Genomic DNA, 21,916 nt, shown 5'->3' with positions numbered 1-21,916 from the left:
ATGATTATTTATGTCGAGATTTGTCAATAATTTAAATATTCTGTTTTATATCTTTTTAGTTATTATTATTATGATTCTTTCTTTCTTTTTTTTTTATATTTTCATGAGTCAATCATCAATAATCAATAATTCTACAATAGGTTATATTCCGAAACCAAGCATGCTTTCATAGCATATTTTAGTGTCAATTTGAATATCTCTCTCTTTCCAACTATTTTAAAAAAAATATTATGTAATCAATTATACACAAATTAATATTTAATGATTAATTATGTTAAAATTTGTTAATAATTCTAATATTTTATTTCATATCTTTTAGTAATTATATATCATAATTAATATGTTTTTATATCCTTTTAAATATTATCACGATTCTTTCTTATATTTCTATAAATGTTATATATAGTATTTTGGTTTACTATTTATGAGTGTAAGCTTTAGAACCAAATATGCTTAAGTGGCGTATTCTAGTGTGAGTCTACATATTGATGCTATTTTTAAAAAATATTATGTATTAAATAATTAAACTTGTTATTATTTAATAATTAATTATGATGGTATTTATCAATAATTATAATATTTTATATCATATATTTTTAATAATTACATTAATTTTTTTTATATTTCTATGAATATTATATATATCTTTTAAATAATTCTTGATTATTTTTTATACAATATTTTGAATAAGATATATTTCTTATTTTTGTCTATTAAATTTATCTAAATAGTCAGAGAATTATATGTTAATATCTTAATAATATATTATTATTTTCTACTACTTAAATCAATATTATTATTACTATTATTAGTTTGACAATATTTAGTAAATACATATAAAATTTACTTTAAAATATTTTAGTTCATTTTTTCTTATAGACATTAAGTTATTTGTTTACTACATACGATATTTTTTATTAAATATAAATACTTTGTGAATTTTTTTATTTAATAGATTGTTTAATGTTAGTATTGTTTTTGTCCCTAATTCATATGCTCTCAAAAAAGAAGTTATTCGTCGGCTCTTGATGAATACAAATGCGTGGAACACTGCAAAAAACACTAACAGAAGATCCATGAAATCTCTTCAGCTGGGATCACAGATGTATTCACTCCAGCAGGTATTGTTTTATAAGTGATAGCATTAATTAAGAGAGTTGCGTAGTGCTTCTTGATTATTCTAATGTGTTTTAAATTAGCCTTTCGAATTATAGGTGTTTAAGGTAGTTTTTGGTGTAGAGACAGAGATTTAAAGATTAAAACTGAGAAATAGAGACTAAAATAAATTTTATTATTCTATATGGTGTAAAATGGGAGAAAGAAATTGAAACAATAATAAAGCTCTAATTTAATTTGCATAAAATGTAAAATTAAAATTAATTAATTAATTAAAATGAGGGTATTTTAAGTATAAAATGTTATTAAAATTTCAGTTTTTATCTCTAAAAATTTTAGTCCTCTATGTTTCCACTTTTTGGAGGTCTTGAAATATTAAAATTTTGGGGACAGAGACAGAAATTTTAGTACCAATCTCTGAGCCAACAAACATGATATTGAGTCTCAGTCTTCCAGTCTCTGTTCCAGTATCTCAAAACAAACACAACTGTCGAATTAGGCCCGTTTGGAAAGCTTCAAAAGTAACTTTTTTGAGTTTTTGATTTATGAAAAATAGTAGTATTAATGTCTAGTGTAATTTTCAAAACCAAATTGCAGCTTTTTAAGAAGTTATTTAGAAACTTATAAAGAAGTTAAAAAAAATAACTCTTCATATAATACTACTATTTTTTATCACATTTTTATAAAATAAACACTTTCAAAACTAAAAACTCAAATACAAAATAACTTATTTATAAATTATTTTTAATATAATCATTTATTATTTAAACTATATTTTTCAAAAATAACTTAATTAATCTGTTTCCAGACTGAGCCTTATAGTTATTGGATCATAGCTCCTAAACTTAATTTGTGTAATTGTGTAGATAAATTGAGCTTTTATAAAAATGTTTGGTTATAACTCACTAGTGTTTATGAGATTGGATGCCGAGTTTTTTATATGATAATGCTTGAATGCTTATTGCCAAGCTTTTTTTTATATTATAATATAAAGTATAAATAACAAAAAATATATAAAATTATTTTATATAAAATAAATATATTCATGAATAACTTAATCAATTTAGATTTAAATTAATTTAATAATTAATTCATTAGTTCTCTTAAATAAATATTAAAAATTTAAATTTTTAATTTACGATAAATTATTTCTTAACCTATCAAGTTAAAAAATATCGTAAAAAAAAATTTTTCAGACATAAATATAGAAAAATAAATATATACTAATACACTAATTTATATTATAAAACACATATAACTTTTGGAATTTAATTGCGATAAAATCAAGATTATATGTTATTTAGTGCTTGTTTGGGCGCCATTATTTTGATTAAAAAATTTTTTTTAATGAAAACATATTTTTTTTAAATATAATTGACAAATTTCTAGTAGTAAAAATAAAAGTACTAAAAAAATAAAAAAAAAACATCTTTTTTGAGAAACTGTAATTTATATTTTTTTAAAAAAATCTTTTTCTGTTAAAAAAATATATTTTTCGTATAATAAATAAACAAAAAAGTACTTTTATATTATTATACCCAAACATAATTAATAGATAAAAATATATTTTTCACGAGATATTTAAATATAAAATTACTTTTACTTACCAATGAGTAATAGCTCAAATGACATAGTCTCCCCATACTCAATTAAGAGGTTGCGAATTCGAGTCTCCTATCTTTGGTAAAAAAATAAAATTACTTTTATTTTTTTATAAAATCTTAAAAAAAAGATAACTAAAAAAAAATCCTTCCTTATAAAGTCACCAAAAAAAATCCTTCCTTATAAGCTCGCGAGCTCTTAGCAAAGAGGCACATCAATGTTCAATCTTAAATGCTAAAAGTATATATTATAAAAATAAAAATTGTGAAGCTAAAATCTCTCGTTTTAGTTGTGAAAGTACACTACATAGCCACAAAAGAAAGGCGAAAAAATTGCGCCCTGAAATCCCTGTCTCCGCTAAATTCCTGCAATCTCAATCAAATAAGGCGGCAAATTTTTTAATTAATTAATTAATTTAATTATAAAACCCTTTCTGCAATCTCTCTCTCTCTCTCTCTCTCTCTCTCTCCGTAATGTGGGTTCTCTTCTTGATTGCCCACCTTCTTCATCTTCCTCTGCAGGTACGTTACCGCCGATCCTAAAGCTTGAATTTTTTACCGTTCCGATTTTGCCCTTTTCATTAAAATTGAAAGGAACCCCTAATTTGAAGGGTTTTCAGCTAACGAAGAATCGTGGATTTGCTTCTCTTTTCGTTACATCAAGCATTGAACAATGTCGTATATGGCTATGGGCTATGCAAGTTTCGTTTAATAGGGTTTATGCACATTGCAGGTTATAGTGTAGTCTTAGAAGGAAGGGAGAGGGAAGGTGTTTGTGGCAATGGAGGAGCATAGTCAATTGAAGCGTGCCATTATTGATTCCTCTGCTGGGGCAATTTCCGGTGGAATTTCAAGGACAGTAACCTCTCCCCTCGATGTTATTAAGATTAGGTTCCAGGTAGTTTATTCTTTTGTCGTTGCCTCCTTTCAAGTTTATTTTATTTCCCTCTAACAATGATGTTTTATTCAATATTCATATTCATTGGCAATGATAGGTTCAACTAGAGCCCACATCTTCATGGGCTTTACTACGCAAGGATTTTGCTGCACCATCAAAATACACTGGTATATTTCAAGCATCTAAAGATATTTTCAGAGAAGAAGGTTTTCAGGTCTAAACAATAGCGCACAGTTTATCCAATTCTGTTCAAGTGCATTTTCTTTTGTAAGTTATCACTTATCAGCATAAGTTTCTATGACAAATTTACAGGGTTTTTGGCGGGGGAATGTACCGGCATTGCTTATGGTTATGCCATATACAGCTATACAGTTTACAGTTTTACACAAGTTGAAAACTCTTGCCTCTGGTTCTTCCAAGTCAGGTATTTTACTTTATTACTCAGTGTTGCAATATACTCGCTTTATTAGCAAAGTATTTCTTTGAAGACTTAGGCGGTGTTTTATCAGTTATCATGTCATGATCACTTATACAACTTCTAAATTATTGTTTCATGAACTGTTGAAACTCTTGCGGATATGTCGCTGGATTTGATTTTACCAAATGTACTCTGTGTGAGGCTTTATTGAGTCGGAGGATGTTGTCGGTTAATGTGTGTATGTATGCAAGAAAAATCTATGCCCATGCATGGTGTATGTTTTAGGGATGCAATTACTTGTCAGGAAATATCTCATACCCTATCCAATTCTTGGTCTATATTGTTCATTGGTTTCTTTTCTGTTGGCTGCAGAGGATCACAGTAGTTTGAGCCCTTATCTGTCCTATGTCAGTGGGGCATTAGCTGGATGTGCAGCTACAATAGGGTCTTACCCGTTTGATCTTCTCCGAACCATATTAGCTTCTCAGGGGGAGCCAAAGGTATAGGAAACAAGGTTATAATGCAACTTCAAAGTTAACCTGTGTAATGTTTAAGTGCTTTGAAGGCTAGTGAATCAAATAACTGGTCTTGTTTTTGAACACCTGCTGCCAGCTGATATGCATTTTTCCTTACCATGATATGCTTGAAAATTTTAAGTTGGCATTGTTCTATTTTGTTTGTTCTTTTTGCCCGTTGCAAAGAGTGGGCTTTTGGCTTCTCCCCATTGGTTCCCCATTCCTTCTTGTCTAATTATAGTTATACTGCCAAATTTAGTTTGTCATCTTATATCCTGTTTTGTTGCATTGGGCGAAGCCAAAGCCTTCATTAATGATTTTTTGAACTTTATTTATCCCTTCCTGTGAATTTAATTTTCTGTTAACATGAATATGCTGTTTATGCTCTTCTTCTCTGCTTTGTTCTGATTTACTGATCTCCGATGTTGTTTTGGCCCTTTTGAAATTATTTCACATTGCAATTGCTTGCTAATATCTTGCCAAACCATCAGGTGTATCCAAACATGAGGTCAGCATATCTTGATATCGTCCAGACTCGGGGATACAAAGGCTTGTATGCTGGATTGTCACCGACGCTAGTTGAGATTATACCTTATGCAGGCCTACAATTTGGCACCTATGATACATTTAAGCGTTGGGCCATGGTAAATTTCAGTTGCCATATTTAAAATTTCTTACTTAATAGTTGACATAATTATGACCTGCATCCATTGGTTCTGATTATTAATTTATTAGGCATTGTATGAAATTGTAGGCTTGGAACCATAGATATTCCAATACCACCACAGGAGGTAACCTGTCTAGCTTCGAACTCTTCGTTTGTGGGTTGGCAGCTGGAACATGTGCAAAACTTGTCTGTCATCCACTTGATGTAGTCAAGAAAAGGTTTCAGGTAAAACCTCTGCCCATTTCAATTATTACTTCTGTTATCATTACTTCAAAATAATTAAATTTTAGAATATTAACTTGTGATAACCACTGGTGCATATGCAAGCTTTGTGTCGTTCTGAAACGTGTAAAGGATATTGAAGAAATTAGAAAGCTAAATGTTTTGTTGTTGCATCCGTCATGTCGATGTAATTATTAATTTTACTCTGCTACAGATTGAGGGGCTTCAGAGGCATCCAAGATATGGAGCAAGAGTTGAGCTTCATACATACAGGAATATGTCTGATGCCTTGAGCCGGATAATACGGTCGGAAGGTTGGGCCGGTCTATACAAGGGGATACTACCGTCAACCGTTAAAGCCGCACCAGCCGGGGCTGTAACATTTGTTGCATATGAGTTGACTTCTGATTGGCTAGAGTCCCTTTCAACTTGAATTTCCACACTTTTTTTTTTTATTTTTTATTTGATTACCCATTCATTTTTGAAATATGAGGTTGATTCCCTCATAGAATAGGAAGAAAGCACGAGGGATGACCTAATTGATTTTGGTTACACCGGTAGTTCATAAGAGTAATGTTCCTTTAGATGGAGGGAACTTAGGATGAAGGAGGATCTTAGCATACATCAATACGTGTTTACCTTTTTCTTTTTGGGAACTGAATTATATAGCCTTGCCTGCAGGAGGTGTGGTTGTTCTAACTAATGTTTTTCTTGAATTGCAAATGTAAATTTACAATATGATACAAAACCTATCTTGTGTTACATTAGATTTGAATTTGAAGAGGTAAATTGAAGCACTAGTTATCGTTTCGAGTTTGAGACCCTCAGCTATGCTGATTATTTTGCGTACTGTGTTTTATAGATTAAGCTACTAATTATCCTTACTGTGAGTAAAAAGAAAGAAATCTAACCATATATTTCAGGTAACTCTCCTATAAGAAATTACATTACAAGTACAGTATCTTACAGAGTAAGATAGCTTAAGCTGCTGCTGTTTAGAGCTTTGAATGAAAAAATGTTGCCACTTAAACTTGGTAGCATAGAAGAAAGAACAAAGACACATTGTTGGTCATACCAAACCCTTATTGAAACTCATCGTCCCACAAATGTACTCAAAGCTATCCCCTGTCAAACAAACCTGTTAGCTATGCCTGTAGAGCTTTATCTTGATGATTTGTTTTTTTCTTGGTTGCTATTTTCCGGAGGGAGTGACAGGAACTGTAAGATCCTCTGAATCTGCACGGCTTCAATCCGGAACTTTTCAGCAATCTTGTGGACGTCCATTGGTCCTCTGTGATCTTCATCCCTGCCCTCATGCAAGAGGAAGATATGGCGCAACTGAGCCACATTCAAATTGCCTGTAGAAACAGGCCTTTCTTCATACCTACCAGAATCCGGTTTTGTATCTCGCAACTTTGGCATAGGCCTCTTAGATTTCTCTACCACAAATGCCTGTAAAAACATTATCATCAGCATGACGAGGCTGCCACACAATAAATTTTGCAGTAATGAGCAATACTTAGACCATTCAAGCTGTGTTATTCACTATGAACTCAGTAAATTTTAGAATACTAAGTGCCTTAACAAACTTGGTAGATTCAAATGAAGACTCAAACAAACAAGAATCTGATTATGTCAAGAGTAAGAATGAACCCAAGCTCAATAGGGAGAACTGAGTAACAGTTCATAGAGAAGAATCAATGAATCAAGATTCAATGATAACAATTCACTAATAAACCAATCACAATGAAGCTATTCCTATTTATACTCTTAATTTTGTATTTCTGTATCATACGCAATGTTAATTCCATTGTTGATGATGAAACAGTATTAACAAGTTTTGCATAGAATTAAAATGGAAAAGAAACTGACCTCACCCATTTCGGATTTCCCCCCAGGTTTTGCAGTAATTCTACCAAGCATTTGACCAAGCATGGCATCGTATTTTGGATCTCTTTCTTCCAGAACATTCTCCAAGTTAACTTTAGAGCCACCATCTTAAACGAACACAACCACCACCAATGGCATCAAACAACACCATTTAGGGATCACAAATTCACAGTTCGCAGAGTCAAAATCCACAATTAAAAAGAAAAAAGGTAAAAAAAATAATAACTGCTGAATACAGAGCACCTTGTATGGTTTCTAAGAAAGAAACAAAACTAAAGGAGCTAAATTTCTGGGAACCGCAAATCTTTCAAGTAACTTACCCGCGTTTAGTGTGTCCTGTGGTTGTGCGGTGACCTTGGAAACATCCACCTTCCGTGGCGGCGGTGGATCGACGACCTTCTTAGGTTTGGGAATATCTGCTTCGGAGGAAGCTCGTATTCTTCCAGATGCTCGACGAAATGCCTGACCCATCTCTCACCCTCTCACCGCTTCAAATGCACTTTCCTTTATGTCTCGGCTCTTAAACCTTCCTATTCCGACTATTTGTTTAATTTATTTATACTTATTTTATGAATTTAATTATTCAGATTTAAGAATAGATAAGTTAGTTTTTTATTTAAATAAAATAAATTACTCATTTATTCAAATAAATCGTAATACATAATTGTTAGACAAAATATTATTTTCATAAGAAAATTATAAAAATAAATAATTAGTTGTTTGGTAATATTTCTATATATAATATTTATATTTATTTTAAATTAAGTTAGATCATTTGATAGTTAGTTATTTATTTAAATTTTGAAATTAACAGCAAGCAAGAAGTATGGGAACAGCTACAAGAAATTCAAATTTTTTGTAAGTGGTGTACAAAGAGTAACTGCCTATTGAGATTAGGCTAGTCTATAAATAGAGCTTTAGGAACACGTTGTAATCAGTTCAGTTCTTCTTGGAAAACGCTTAGAAACCTAAAAAACGCTCTCAGCCCCTTGGCATCACAGAGTAAAATTGGGAATCTTAAGTAATTCCTCTGAACTCAAACACTTGTACTTTGCTTTTTTCCAGTTTTTATTAATAAAATTCCTCTACTTTTACGTCTTTTTCTCTTTTACGTTCATGTTTCTTCCTTCATCTTCCTTTTAATTTCCTGTTTGCTTTAATTTCTGCATTTTACTTTGCCTCCTTGCATGTTTTCTTTTCATCTTTAATTTTACTTTCGAAACTACAATTGAGACTTCGAGACATCCACAAAAGGAATCGTTTCCGCTCCTTAAATTAAGATTGTGAAACAAAACTCGAAAATTGTTGATTTATTTGTTGTTAACAATGGAACAAAAATTCGAGTAAAACAAATTGGCACGCCCGGTGGGACATTGTCAATAGATTGTAGTTTGTCAAAAGGAAAACCAGGAGTTTTTGAGTTTTCATGTGATTGCGCAGTGGTAAGTTCGTACGTCCAGAGCCAAGGAAATCAGCGTCAGTTGACATGTCAAATACTTCTGCAGCATCTTCTTCTACTTCTAGTGATGAGATTAGAGGAAATGAATCCGAAAATTCTCCTGTGATTTCACACGCAGAGCCTACCTTGATGTCAGTGAGGCATGATGGCGTTGGCCATGCCCATACAGGGTTAAATGCAACTCACATAAATACCGTGGGGTGGCCGCCATATGGCTTGCCACCGGGGTATGTCCCCTCCACGGTGACACAAGAATTGCATGTGCCTCTCTACTCAACTTTTCAAAATCCTATTTATCAAAATCCATATGGCATGTCAAATGTACCTGTTTCTGGGGCGTCAGGTTCACACGTATCACAACAAAATTTTTCACATTCTATTAATACAGGAAATAACAGTGCATCTAATTCTACTACATCCACTGTCACTATGGTAGAAAATTTCAGACCTGTATTTCCTGACATGTCAAGAGCAATGCCTGTTAATCAACCTAGTCAAACTGTGGGATCTTTAACAAATATTAGACAACAGATTGATGAAAGCCACCATGATCTAATAAACATGTTAACTCATCAAATGGTGACAGTTTTAAATCCTCTTTTAGAAAACACAAACACTAGAATTGAACAATTAAATAGGCAAGTCAATAGGATTGTTACTGTGGTAAATTTGGAAGAAAATGACAACTTGGGTTTAAGATTTGATAATGTCAATCAGAACGGGGGAGCAATTTCTAATTATGATGTCCATATGCCTAGACATGATCAAAATGCTGATGATATGTTAGAAAGACTTAGGCAAAACAACTTAGGGGGGCATTATAATCTAGCAAGAAATGTTGAACAAGTTTTAAACCGTTTGGGATTTAATGTTGGTTGCTTAAATAGGCCATATTTTGTGTCTGCTTTTTCTGAATGTGTCCAACAAGCAGAGCTCCCAAGGGGTTGGAAAATTCCAAAATCCCTTACAAAATTTTCTGGAGAAGAAAATGAGTCTGCAGTAGAGCATATTGCTCGATATACTGTTGAAATTGGGGAAGCAGCTTCTAATGAATATCTTAAGATGAGATACTTTCCTTCTTCTTTAACAAAAAATGCATTTACATGGTTCTCCAACTTGAGACCAAATTCTATTCATTCTTGGACGCAGTTAGAAAGAAATTTTCATGATCAGTTTTTCCGAGGTGAATTGAAAGTTAGTCTTACGGATTTATTTTCTGTCAAACGTGCAGAAGGAGAATCCATTGATACTTATTTGGCGCGATTTAGAAACATGAGAAATAAGTGTTTTACTCCGATTCCAAAAACTGAAGTTGTCAAAATGGCTACTAATGGGTTAGAATTTGGAGTTAGGGAGAAACTTGTCAATCAACATACTTTAGATCTTTTCCAGTTAGCTGAAAGAGTAAGACAAATAGAACAAATTAAAAAAGAAAAAGAAAATTTCAAAAAAGGTTCTAAAAAGGTTGCACATGTGGATTGTTGTTTCGATAGTAGTGATTCAGATGAGAAAGAGGTTTATATTGCTGAATTGCGTGGGGGTCCTCCTTATGTATGCAAATCTTTGAAGCCTGTTAAAGGAAAAGAAAATGTTTCTTCATATTCCAAAACTGAAGATAAGACTTATTCTTTTGATATTTCTAAGGCAGATCAAATATTTGAAGTTTTATTAAAAGATAAGCAGCTTATTTTACCAGAAGAAAAAAAGATGCCTTCAACTGATGAAATAAAGAATAAAAAATTTTGTAAGTTTCATCAGGTGTTCTCACATACCACTAATAATTGCGTCCGTTTCAGGGATTTGATACAAAAAGCAATTGAGGAGGGAAGATTGAAGTTTGAGGATAAAACTACTATGAAGGTGGACACTGAACCATTTGCTGCTGATTCAAATTATGTTGAGCCATTCAACTTGTCAGTCAACATGGTAGAAGTTGATGCCACAATGGTTAGTGCTAAAGATGAATATAAAGACTTGAGGATCTTTGAGCAAGACAAGAAGCCAATTTATCCTTATCTTGGTGAGGATTTGTTAGATCTTTTGTTGAGAATTAAAGAATATGACAGCACCATCGCCATGTGTCCAAAGTGTAATGCTGTTTTTGACAAGGAAGCTGCAAAAGAGTTTGAAAAGTATAAAGTTGAAGAGAAAGAAAAGGCTGAGTTGAGAAAGAAGATTGCTGAAAAAGAAAATGAAACTAACGAGCTAAAGCGGAAGATAGCCGAGGAAAAATAAAAGTTGGGTGGTCAAACTCCTTTGAACAAGTGCGTCAACAACACTGGGGTGCAACCCGTCAACCAGAAGATGAAGACTGTGGTCATGATTGATGGAAAACCTGATGGATTTTCTCAAAAGACAAGAGTTCCTCCCACCAAAATTTCAAACAATAAATGGGTCCAGAATGTGAGAAATGTGCAGAATCAACCTACTGCTTTTGCAAGAGAAAAAAACAAATGGGTGAAGTCTAGACCTTTTAAGCCCAGGGACTATTAGTCTCAGTTATGGAACATGAATCATGCACAAGATGGAGGTAGTATATATATTTCAAAAAATGTGCCTATTTCCTCAAAGCCAATTTATTCTTGTTATAATCCTAACATGCAGCAGGTTCCTAATTATTCTCCTTGGCCCAATTGTCAAAATGTTCCAAAATATTCTCCTTTTACAACTTTTGGGCAAAAAGAGAATATACTTGAGTATGTTCCTTTAGATCCATACAAGAGACACGGTGTAGATTTTCCTCCTTTGCCAACCATAGCTAAGTTTGTAGAAACAGGCAATTCTTCTAATCACCCTAAATGCAATAAAATGCAAAGAAGAATCTTGCTGGAAAGAAAGTAATGATTGAACACAAGGGAGAAAAGGATGAAGATTTAATTACTGATAATTTTGACACTGATTTTGATGACAGCTTAGAAGCAATATTTGGTATTAAGCAACCTATAGCTGTGGTGTCAATACTGCCTGAGGAGTATAGTCAAGTCCAGGAAGTAGAGTCATTAGAAGATGATTGTTATGATGTCTTTCCTGGAAGTGAATGCTTGTTACTAGATGACAATATGTGTGGTGGAGGATTGTTTGAGAAACCTACTGAAAATGACAAGGAGCATTTGCGTCCATTGCATATCAAGGCTCGTGTTGATGGAAGGATAGTTAATAAGATTTTAGTTGACGGGAGAGCTGCTGTCAATCTCATGTCTGAAAGAATGATGGGAAGGCTTGGAAAGACTGAAAAAGAGCTGATTAAAAGTAGCATTAGGGTAACAGATTTTAATGGAAGGACTTCTTCTGTTAGAGGCGTGGTTCTGCTGTCAATTGAGGTTGGTTCTGTCAATAGGCTAACTCTATTTGTTATTGTTCCTTCTAAAGCTGGTTTTAGCTTGCTTTTGGAATGTGATTGGATTTAAGGAATGGGTGCTATTCCATCCACTCTACATCAAAAGTTAATTTTCTGGAACGAAGATGGAGGAGTGGAAGAAGTTTCTGTTGATAATAGTACATGTTACTATGCATGTGGAGTTCAGGATGTATAATCCTAGAGTCAAGCCACTGACAGTTGACACCAAGGCATTTAATCCTGAAAGTATTGAGATGTGTAAAATAGATATGAATTGTTTTATTTAAAGAAAAAAAATGCGTCAAGTTTAAAATCTTGGACAAAAATAATCTCTCATTGACATTTGGGTATGTACTTCATAAATACAAAAGCCTAATTGACTTAGAAATTCTGTTGAGTCTCTTAGCGCTTGGAGTCAAAACTATTAGAATGTTAGTGTGGAGATTTTATAGGATTATAAATTTTATCAAATTTAATTAACACCTGGAGTTTAACATATGAAAGAAACGACTTCACGAAGTTAAGATTTTGTTACTTCTGAAGTTAGGAAAATTGTGTCAATTAAAACAATGAAAGTGTGTGTCAAAAAACTCTTAACTGAAATATTAAAGGTCAAAACAAAGGTCAATTGATACACATTTAATGTGCCGAAATTAGAACAGATATCATTTGACACACTTAAAAATTTCATACAAAAGAATAGACCCCATTGACAGTTCAACTATTAATGTAAAAAATTTTATAGACTTAGAAATTCTGTTAAGTCTATTACTAATAGGCATTTAATCTGTCAAATGGATGTGTCTAAAATGTCAATTGACTTTCAATATCAAAAATAAGAAAAATGTCTATAAACAACTAAGTTTTTTCACTTTCAATCATTGCATATCTTCAAGTGAGAAATCTTGGGGGCATTATGTTAGACAAAATATTATTTTCATAAGAAAATTATAAAAATAAATAATTAGTTGTTTGGTAATATTCCTATATATAATATTTATATCTATTTTAAATTAAGTTAGATCATTTGATAGTTGGTTATTTATTTAAATTTTGAAATTAACAGCAAGCAAGAAGTGCAGGAACAGCTATAAGAAATTCAAATTTCTTGCAAGTGGTGTACAAAGAGTAACTGTCCATTGAGATTAGGCTAGTCTATAAATAGAACTTTAGAAACACGTTGTAATCAGTTCAGTTCTTCTTGAAAAACGCTTAGAAACCCAAAAAACGCTCTCAGCCCCTTGGCATCACAGAGTAAAATTGGGAATCTTAAGTAATTCCTCTGAACTCAAACACTTGTACTTTGCTTTTTTCCAGTTTTTATTAATAAAATTCCTCTATTTTTACGTCTTTTTCTCTTTTACGTTCATGTTTCTTCCTTCATCTTCCTTTTAATTTCATGTTTGCTTTAATTTCTGCATTTTACTTTACCTCCGGCACCTTGCATGTTTTCTTTTCATCTTTAATTTTACTTTCGAAACTACAATTGAGACTTCGAGACATCCACAAAAAGAATCATTTCCGCTCCTTAAATTAAGATTGTGAAACAAAACTCAAAAATTGTTGATTTATTTATTGTTAACAATGGAACAAAAATTCGAGTAAAACAATAATTTTAAACATTTAATTGTGTTTTCGATGAAAAAAACGAATATAAAAATTACAATGTTTACGTTGATGCTGCCAATTAAAGTTGAGCAATTTTTTTCTTCCACATTTTTTCCAGTAAAAATGAGCATAGGAGAGAGAAATTAATAAATTATTATCATCCCCTCTTTATTTGCACATAATTCAATTGACAATGATAACAGTAATTTTTTCTCTCTTCCCTCTTTTTTTTTTTGTCTATTTTCGTTGGAAATGCAAAAAAAAAAAAATATTCACAGCTAGCACTAATGTAAATATTGTAATTTTTGTTTTCACCTTTTTTTGTCAGGGATAACACAACTAAATACACAAATTGATAAATTTATGTATTTTAATTTAAATTGGTAAATAAAAAAGTATAAATAAGTTTACAATGATATAAATTTTACAGTACTTAGTTTTTAGAGATAAATAACTTTGGTAATTTGGTAAACTGATTTTACGAGAAGGGGGAGATAAAAAAAAAATGTAGTAATGAATTCCGCTACGAAAGTATGTGACAAGTGACAAGTGGCTCCGTTGTTGAGGGAACAACAACGATGGAGACATTCATTATTACACAAAACTCAACTTACAACTACAAGTAGCACACAATATCTGGTTGAAATGTGCAATCCAATTAATCCTCCTTACACTTGGAAGCGACACAATTTATTATGTTTGTGACCGAAAGTTAGTTGGGGAACGGAAACATTAAAACATTAAAAATAAATAAATAAATAAAGAGCAGATCATAAAGGACAAATTAAATGAACAAGTGTCGCAAAAGCACAATAGAAAACTAACGGTTGTTTTGAAAGTGTGTCTGGATAAGGTAAACAATTCAGCTCCTGATGATAGTCTCAACTCTCAAATAATGTAATAAGAACTTGGATTAGGACTGCACAAAAAGGTTGAAGAAAATGTATCTACTCAATGTGTAAGGAAAAGTATATTTATCTATGTAAAATACCCCTTTCATTCCCTCCAATCCATTATTGGAATCCAAGAGGGGAAGGCAAATCACTAGTAACAACAGCCAAGTAATTGTGAATGAGAATCACTTCATATATGCATGTATAATGAATATTTGGAGTAATCATTCAGGAGGACACACCCAAAGAGGGGAAAAGCCTTCTGAAAACCACTCCATTTTCCTTCACTCTGTCCTTATTTGACAGAATTGGCAAGGTTAAACATGTAACTATAATGAACAAAAGAGAAGAAAAAGAAGGAAACTAGAATCATAATGTGCATTGTCTTGCAGTGTGTATTGACAGGTGGGAACACAGCATAGAACTTCAACTCCACAGAGACTTGAAAGAAAGCATTTTCTCAGCTCTTGTTGGAGTGCAAAGAGACCTGAGGGATCTCTATGTCTCTCTTTGCAGTTAATGGTAACATTCCCCATGGAAATTCTTCACATCTCTAAAGCTGTAAAACTGAAACCTTCCTTCTGATGTTTGACCCCACCAAACTGGCAACAATAATCAATCATCCAGGGCACAAAATCAAGGAAGTATCATTCTCCATTGTCAGTCATAAAAGAAGCTTGGAACCTCAGTTCCTTTATCCTTCAGTAGACTTGAAGTCTGTACATAACACATTGCTGTTACTGCTGCTGTTATCGTTACCATTACCATTATAGACAACATTTGCTTTTCCATCTTTTTCAAGACCTGTGACACCACTGCCAGAACCTGCCGCTTTGCGACGTCGGGGAGGTCTGGAACTGTCTAGGTGGTAATCCCGACGACTTCGCTTCTCCTTTCTGTCAAGATATCCAAATGCTAAAGCTTCCAGCACCTTTGCTGTGGGAGGGCGGTTTCTTGTGCTCTGTCTCCTGGTTTGTATGTCAGGCTGATGGTAAGAGTGATCCACAGGTTTGGAGACTGTTGCTACACTGAGCTCTTCTAATTCCTTGCTTGTGTTCTTTTGCTGCACGTCAGAAGCTTCATTCTCAGAAGTTTCATCGCCTTGAACTTCAGGCGCAACAGGTAAATTAAGGTCAATTAGAGTCCGCAGCAGAGGTTTCTCATGTCGATCCTTGGTACCTGAAGAACTAGTAGCAGGAATAGCTTCTGTGCTGATAATTGAGCTGGAATTTGAAACTGGACCTGCTAGTGTCTCATTCCCCTGGGTTGGAAGACCAAATAATGAGTTACTTTCCTGAGGTGGAATTTTAATTGAAGGAACATTCTCACAAAGTCCAGAGTCATAAGCATGATCACTGGCCTTCTCTTGTTTTACAGCTGGAGTGAAAAATAAACCAGCAGTTACATTCGCACTTTGTTTCGGGGTGTCAGGATAGAAACTAGCCTCCTCTTGTTTTACTCTGGGAACTATAAACAAACTAGCTGTGTTGACATTTTTCTTTGGACGGCTACACGCAGTTAATCTCCGCCGTCTTTTTGCTGCGGGGACTAAATCTATTTTGTTCTCAGATATCATTCTCTGTAGCGATTGGCACTTCATACCATCTCTTCTCTGTGTGTTATTGGGCAAGTCTGTCTTCTGGTCCTTGGAGGCAGCAGATAGAGCAGTAGAATCCATGCTGCTTATCGAAAGCTCCCCTTTTGAAGGATTACTTTCTACACCATGCAAGTCCGAAGAAATTCCACCTCCAGCCTTCTTCCTATCATAGTACATGGTGTTGACAGACTCCGATTCATTTGTTTGTTCCTCTGAAGTATCTGAATCATTTTCAAAAGCAGAACTTCTTAAAACTTCAAATGGTAAGCTTCTCACTTCTCTCACCATTTTCATCTTTTCTCTAACCAGACTTGTGTCTACAACAGTAAATTTCATTCCATCCATGCTGCGGTTTGGAGGTTTTACCATGAGATAGCAATGGCGTGGCTGATCAGGGGAATTCTCCCTGTCTAATTTTGTTTCTTCACACCACCCATTCCCATCCCTCTCAGTGCAACCATTATCTGCAACTTTCTCAAGTTCAATTAGCTCAGGATCAGAAGCAACTTTACCCAAGACATCACTGACAGAATCAAAATAGTGATTCCCCTTCACTAGTTTCCTTGAAAACTTTTTGACTCCAGGGACAAGGAAGACCAGAGCATTCTTGGACGAAACAGCATAATTGTAACAACTTGGCTGCTCAGAGTGCCATCCCCTTGCAAGTAAACGAGGCCAAACAGCTTCCCAAAATAGATCACTGGTCCGAGCCTTGCTTAATCTGAAATCACCAGTTAGAAAGCTTATTATTTCCCCAGATGTAAGCATTGAACATGCTTTGCCAACTGGTATTTCTGGGCGAAGAGGAAGTCCCTGAGTGGACTTCATAGAATCTACAGCGAGACCTGTTAGATCTTCCTTCCCTTTACCAATTCCTACTGCCTCAACGAGAACTTTGAGCCCCACTAAGGCCTTTAAAGTTAAAACATAATCTTCTAGAAGTATTTTCCCCTCTACAAATGTCTTTGACACCTACCAAGTAATTCAATTTGAATATAATTATAAGACATTCCTAGTAAATATAATATAATTATAAATTAAGAGGCAGCAAACTCATCAAGATGGTTTTCATACAACTACTGAGGTTCATTAGATAGACTTTTCAAGTCGGTATAAGTGATCTGCTACAAATTTTTTCGAAAGAAATCACGGCTTTGAAAGTAAACCCAATCCTCAACAGAAATAACATCTTTGCTATCAAACTAATGTTTTATTGAGGAATAAACAACTGATAGATCTCATCCATGACAGTGAAGAAATGAGGGAAAATCATAAATCAGTACCTCATGTAATTTATTGCGGCATTCCTCTGATATGTTGGGTAACAAACGAGACAAAAGCTCTTGTTGCCTCGGTCCTGTGAAAATCTTTTGCCCAAAAATGCATTTTCTGCTTCTCATTTTCCTGCAACCAGACCATCTTTGATATCTGTCAGACTTGTAAAATTTCCCATAATAGAATGACAATATATCACCCATCTTCTTATTGCCAATGAATTTCTTCACTTGAACAAGATTCTTCCCAAATATATATAATCCAAGGATAAAACTGCTCTCTTCAATTTCATTCCAGGTGTCACTTGCAGCCCCCGGAACCAGACGAAGGTCTTTCTCTCCATGCTTCGTCTCTTGCTTAACATTGGGATTTCCCAATTCCATTCTATCCACCAATGTGCTGTCAGTCACCTCGACCTTCGGATTCAGTTTTTCATACTCCGGACCACCCTGAGTCTCTTTGACACATTCGAGTTTTGAAGATTCAATTTTCTTGCCAACTCCAGTTGATGACTTGCATGCATTTTTCAGATGATCATGATTATAGTTTCCAACTTCATTTGTAAGCCGAATCAATGGGATGGGTAATCCTACTCGAAATGCATGGAGAGCACTAACTGTGCTTTCTGCCTCATGTGAATTCTTTTGCAACCAGGAATAATCAGAATTTGATATCAGTGATGGAATCTCGACCTGGTACTCCTGGCCCACTCGAGGAAATACATCTGGATCACCAAAATTGTCATAATCATCAGAAAATTCTGGAGTAAGTGATTGTTCATCTGCCTGCTCATCTACACAATTCACAAGTTTATTCACTTGCACCTCATCCACCTGCAACAAAATTTGAACACAAATCTCATCGACATATATATGTATACATATTTTTCTTGAAAAAAAAAAAGAAAGAGAATTGGTCAAGATAAAGTAAATTAAACACCAGCATTTAAGAATGAAACTTGAACTAATTCAGCTCAAGCAGAGTCTCCAATTTTTCATTTTTTATTTCTTAACTATATATACATGAATCTCATACCAACCAAACCACCTCTACATCATAATAATAATAATAATAAACCATAATAAGGAGTAGAGATGTTATATTAGTTTATGACAAGCAAGCAGAAGCTGAGATAAATGAACCAGATCCGTTTCATGAAGTAAGATACGAAAGGAGAGGAAAAGTTGAAGACTTTACACAAATGCATGAGAACCCATTAGCTACATTACTCTTGAATGCCGAAAGCAACACAATCTCTACGAAACCACCAACACTCAAAGCTGAAACACGACCTCAGCAAGGCACAAGTAGAAGAACACGACATAAAAATATTATCTATTTTTTTATATATATTAAATAAAAAAAAAAGAAAGAAGCAGCAAGAAAAAGACAAGCAGAGGCACAGGTTCCACAGTGAGAAATCCAATATGATCCAAGAAAATTCGAGTTATTATTTACTACGATAAGAGAGCAGCAGCAAGTACATTAAGGAAGACCGTACAACGAGGAAAACACGAGATAGAGATAGAGAGAAGATTGGGAGTTAGCGGAAGCGGTTACCTCCATGGAAGAAGCAGCAGCAGCAGTCGGTGAGACCCACATGAAGAAACGAAGCTGCAAAAACGGGTCGTGGTGGTTACGCACCGATTGGCCAAGTTGCAGATTGGAAATAAAGAAAACGTGAAGAAAGCATAGTTTTTGATGATGAACCAAAAATAATAACAACACACAGAAAAAAACACTAATCTATACATATTATTATTATTATTATATTATAATAAAATACGAAGTCGTGCACACAAAGTAGAGAGAGAAAGAGAGTGGTGGTAGTACCTGCGTTAATAAAGAAGAAGAGTTTTCATGGCTACGAAGAAGGTTGAATTGAAGATGACTGTGTTCTCTCACCAAACCAAACACCTTCTTCTTCTTCTTCTTCTCCTCACGCACGCTGATTGATATGCACACACAACACAGAAAATAGAGATATATATATATTATATATTAATATCAATAATATTATAGAATAAAAAAAAATAGTAGTACGAGTTTGGAGAGAGAAAGGGGTCGGGACGCGCTTATGGCGCGTGAGAAACGGAGTGCCACGTGGCAATGGAGATTCCGATTCCAATCATAGAGAGTGTGGTGAGTGAGAGTGAGAAGAGGAGATCCTACTGCGTGAAATTGCTTCGCCGTTGCCATTTGTAGTTTTCACCCCGTCAGAACGAGATTCTAACTCAAAATTTTTAGATAAAAACAAAAGATTATATCATTTGAATTATAATTTATTAATTTAAATTTTATTAATTATTTATTTTTTTATTATAATATTCTATTCAATATATGCTTACATATATAAACGTTTAGTAACAAATTTTTTAATTTTATAATTTAATTATATATAATTTTAACTACTTAAATTTTGTAAAAATATTATTATATATCTTAACTAGTGTTTTTAGGAGGATATATTTAAAATATTTGTCAGTAAAATGGAAATGTATAAAGTAAGATTTTATTTTCTTGTAATGTGTAGAGTGTGTCAGGAAACTCAACTCAAGAGCATTAGTTAATAGGTAAGAGTTGAACATATTTTCAAATCTTCATTAACGATATATTAATAATCACATACTTCGTCCGAGAGAGATAATAACTAATCCCAACTAGCAACTGGATCTGGTAGTCTTATCCTTTTAAACGGTTTGATCCATCAAAATCTTGTTTTTTCTTATAAAAAAAAATAAATTTTTAATATTTTGTTCTACAAATATTTAAATTTTTGAAGATAAAAAAATATATTTAAATTTCTAATTTTTTAAAATTAGACATCTAAATTTGTCCATCCATCTAAATTTATGCAACATAACGAAGATGTATACGTGCATGTCGTTCTGCAAATGTAACCGTTATGATATTTTACATGTAAAGTGTAAAAAGGTAACGAGATAAAAAAAAATTGGTAAAAACTCAGGTGAAGTTGATACCTGAGAGCCGTTAGATGAAAATTTAATCAAATCAATCAAATCATTTAACAGTTCTGAAATATTAACTTCACATGAAGTCGACTACACCTGAGTTTCAACAAAAAAAATTTTCAATGCTCAAACGCAGAGATGCGTTATATAAACCTCTACCACCATAATTTGAAAATGACAATGATAAAACTGATGGTAATTTAAATTCAGATAGACAAAAAATTCAAATATTTAAATTTTGAGGAGGTCAAAAATTTAAATATATTTTTTAATTTTTAAGACTTAAGAGTTTAAATATTTATAAAACAAAAGATAAAAAATTTATTTATTATTTTTCTAAAAAAAATAATTTGAATTCCATGTTGTATTCGAAATTCAGCTTGACATATTGATAATAAAAAGTGCATTTGGATAAGAGAAAGTCTAGGGGCCAACAGATTTATTAAAATTTGGCCAGTATTTAGTCAGTAAAAAAAATAAGTGATTTTGTATTATTAGATGAAATCTCACACCATTAAATACATTATTGATGACTAATTGATGGTTACAATGTATAAAATCTGTTGCTCATTTTTTTAAAAAAATCAAGCATAAGAAAAGTTAAATAATGCTGTATGTAATAAATTTTCATAAATTTCAAAATATTATGTTTGGAAAAAACAATTGTTGGTTAATGGTTATACTATTAAGCATTTGACTTGAATACAATAATTAGATTATATCTTCATCTATCTAAAAAATATTGTATTTTAATTTTTAAGGCAATTTAACATTAATTTTAACAGAGAGCAAAAACGGGAAACTAATATTTATTTCCTATAAATAAAATTTAAAATCCCATATTTTAAAATTTAAATATTTTAATTTTTACTGAAAGTTTATAGATTTAAAATTCTTTTAATTCATTACTCAAATAATTCACCTAATTAAACATAGTTTAACCTAAAGCCCCACAGGCCACAGTGTCATACGCCTTACATGTAGCGCGTTTACGTGGCCATAATTGGGACGTCTAATGAATTCACCAAAATACCCCTCACCAGTTTTGCCTATAGAAGAAAACACATGAAATAAATAAATAAATAAATTAGCAGCAGAATATGGATATTAATCTATTATAGTATATCTACTATCTACGATCGAGAGATGGAGCTTTCATTATTATTTTTGCGTTATTATAAGGTGAGAATTATCTACTTCTACTCCACGTGACGCTTCTCAATTTATTTTTATTTTGATATATTATAATTCTTCAAATAATATGTGTACATAGCCATATATATCAATTATTCGACCTCTCAAACTCTATTATTTCAGATGTACTAAAAGATATACTCTCAAAGTTAATCTCTAACATAACATCATGTATATTAACTTTCCAAAGATATGAAATTTTGTTAAAAGATTCACGTGATGATATATATCAAATAAATCCAATATTCTTTCTA

At 32.9% G+C, this 21,916-nt stretch overlaps 3 protein-coding genes across 4 annotated transcripts; 1 reads left to right on the top strand and 2 right to left on the bottom strand.

The window, feature by feature from the left end:
- The first annotated feature begins 2,902 nt into the window (after positions 1–2,902).
- On the top strand, positions 2,903–6,247 carry LOC112723069 (mitochondrial thiamine diphosphate carrier 2). The gene is made up of 8 exons (XM_025774304.3): positions 2,903–3,239; positions 3,451–3,615; positions 3,713–3,829; positions 3,928–4,039; positions 4,406–4,533; positions 5,040–5,192; positions 5,303–5,440; positions 5,652–6,247. The coding sequence occupies exons 2-8, from the start codon at positions 3,499–3,501 to the stop codon at positions 5,868–5,870; spliced, it is 984 nt and encodes a 327-aa protein (XP_025630089.1). The 5' UTR covers positions 2,903–3,239; positions 3,451–3,498; the 3' UTR covers positions 5,871–6,247.
- Positions 6,248–6,328: 81 nt separating this feature from the next.
- Positions 6,329–7,945, bottom strand: LOC112723071 (uncharacterized). The gene is made up of 3 exons (XM_025774305.2): positions 7,648–7,945; positions 7,310–7,434; positions 6,329–6,889 (listed from the first exon to the last, which is right to left on the bottom strand). Exons 1-3 carry the CDS (start codon positions 7,796–7,798, stop codon positions 6,599–6,601), a joined length of 567 nt encoding a protein of 188 aa, XP_025630090.1. The 5' UTR covers positions 7,799–7,945; the 3' UTR covers positions 6,329–6,598.
- A 6,848-nt stretch (positions 7,946–14,793) lies between these two features.
- On the bottom strand, positions 14,794–19,466 carry LOC112723068 (uncharacterized). 2 transcript variants are annotated; one of them, XM_029289986.2, is made up of 5 exons: positions 19,330–19,466; positions 19,057–19,110; positions 18,694–18,776; positions 17,505–18,329; positions 14,794–17,193 (listed from the first exon to the last, which is right to left on the bottom strand). In XM_029289986.2, exons 4-5 carry the CDS (start codon positions 17,877–17,879, stop codon positions 15,319–15,321), a joined length of 2,250 nt encoding a protein of 749 aa, XP_029145819.2. In that variant the 5' UTR covers positions 17,880–18,329; positions 18,694–18,776; positions 19,057–19,110; positions 19,330–19,466; the 3' UTR covers positions 14,794–15,318. The 2 variants fall into 2 exon arrangements, with proteins under 2 accessions (XP_029145819.2, XP_072063689.1); XM_072207588.1 differs by lacking the exon at positions 18,694–18,776 and having other exon boundaries at positions 19,330–19,448.
- Between the last annotated feature and the right edge of the window lie 2,450 nt (positions 19,467–21,916).

This window comes from Arachis hypogaea, chromosome 11 (genome assembly GCF_003086295.3).
Source record: "Arachis hypogaea cultivar Tifrunner chromosome 11, arahy.Tifrunner.gnm2.J5K5, whole genome shotgun sequence".
Taxonomy (NCBI): domain Eukaryota; kingdom Viridiplantae; phylum Streptophyta; class Magnoliopsida; order Fabales; family Fabaceae; genus Arachis; species Arachis hypogaea.
This window is presented reverse-complemented; position numbering and strand designations above follow the sequence as displayed.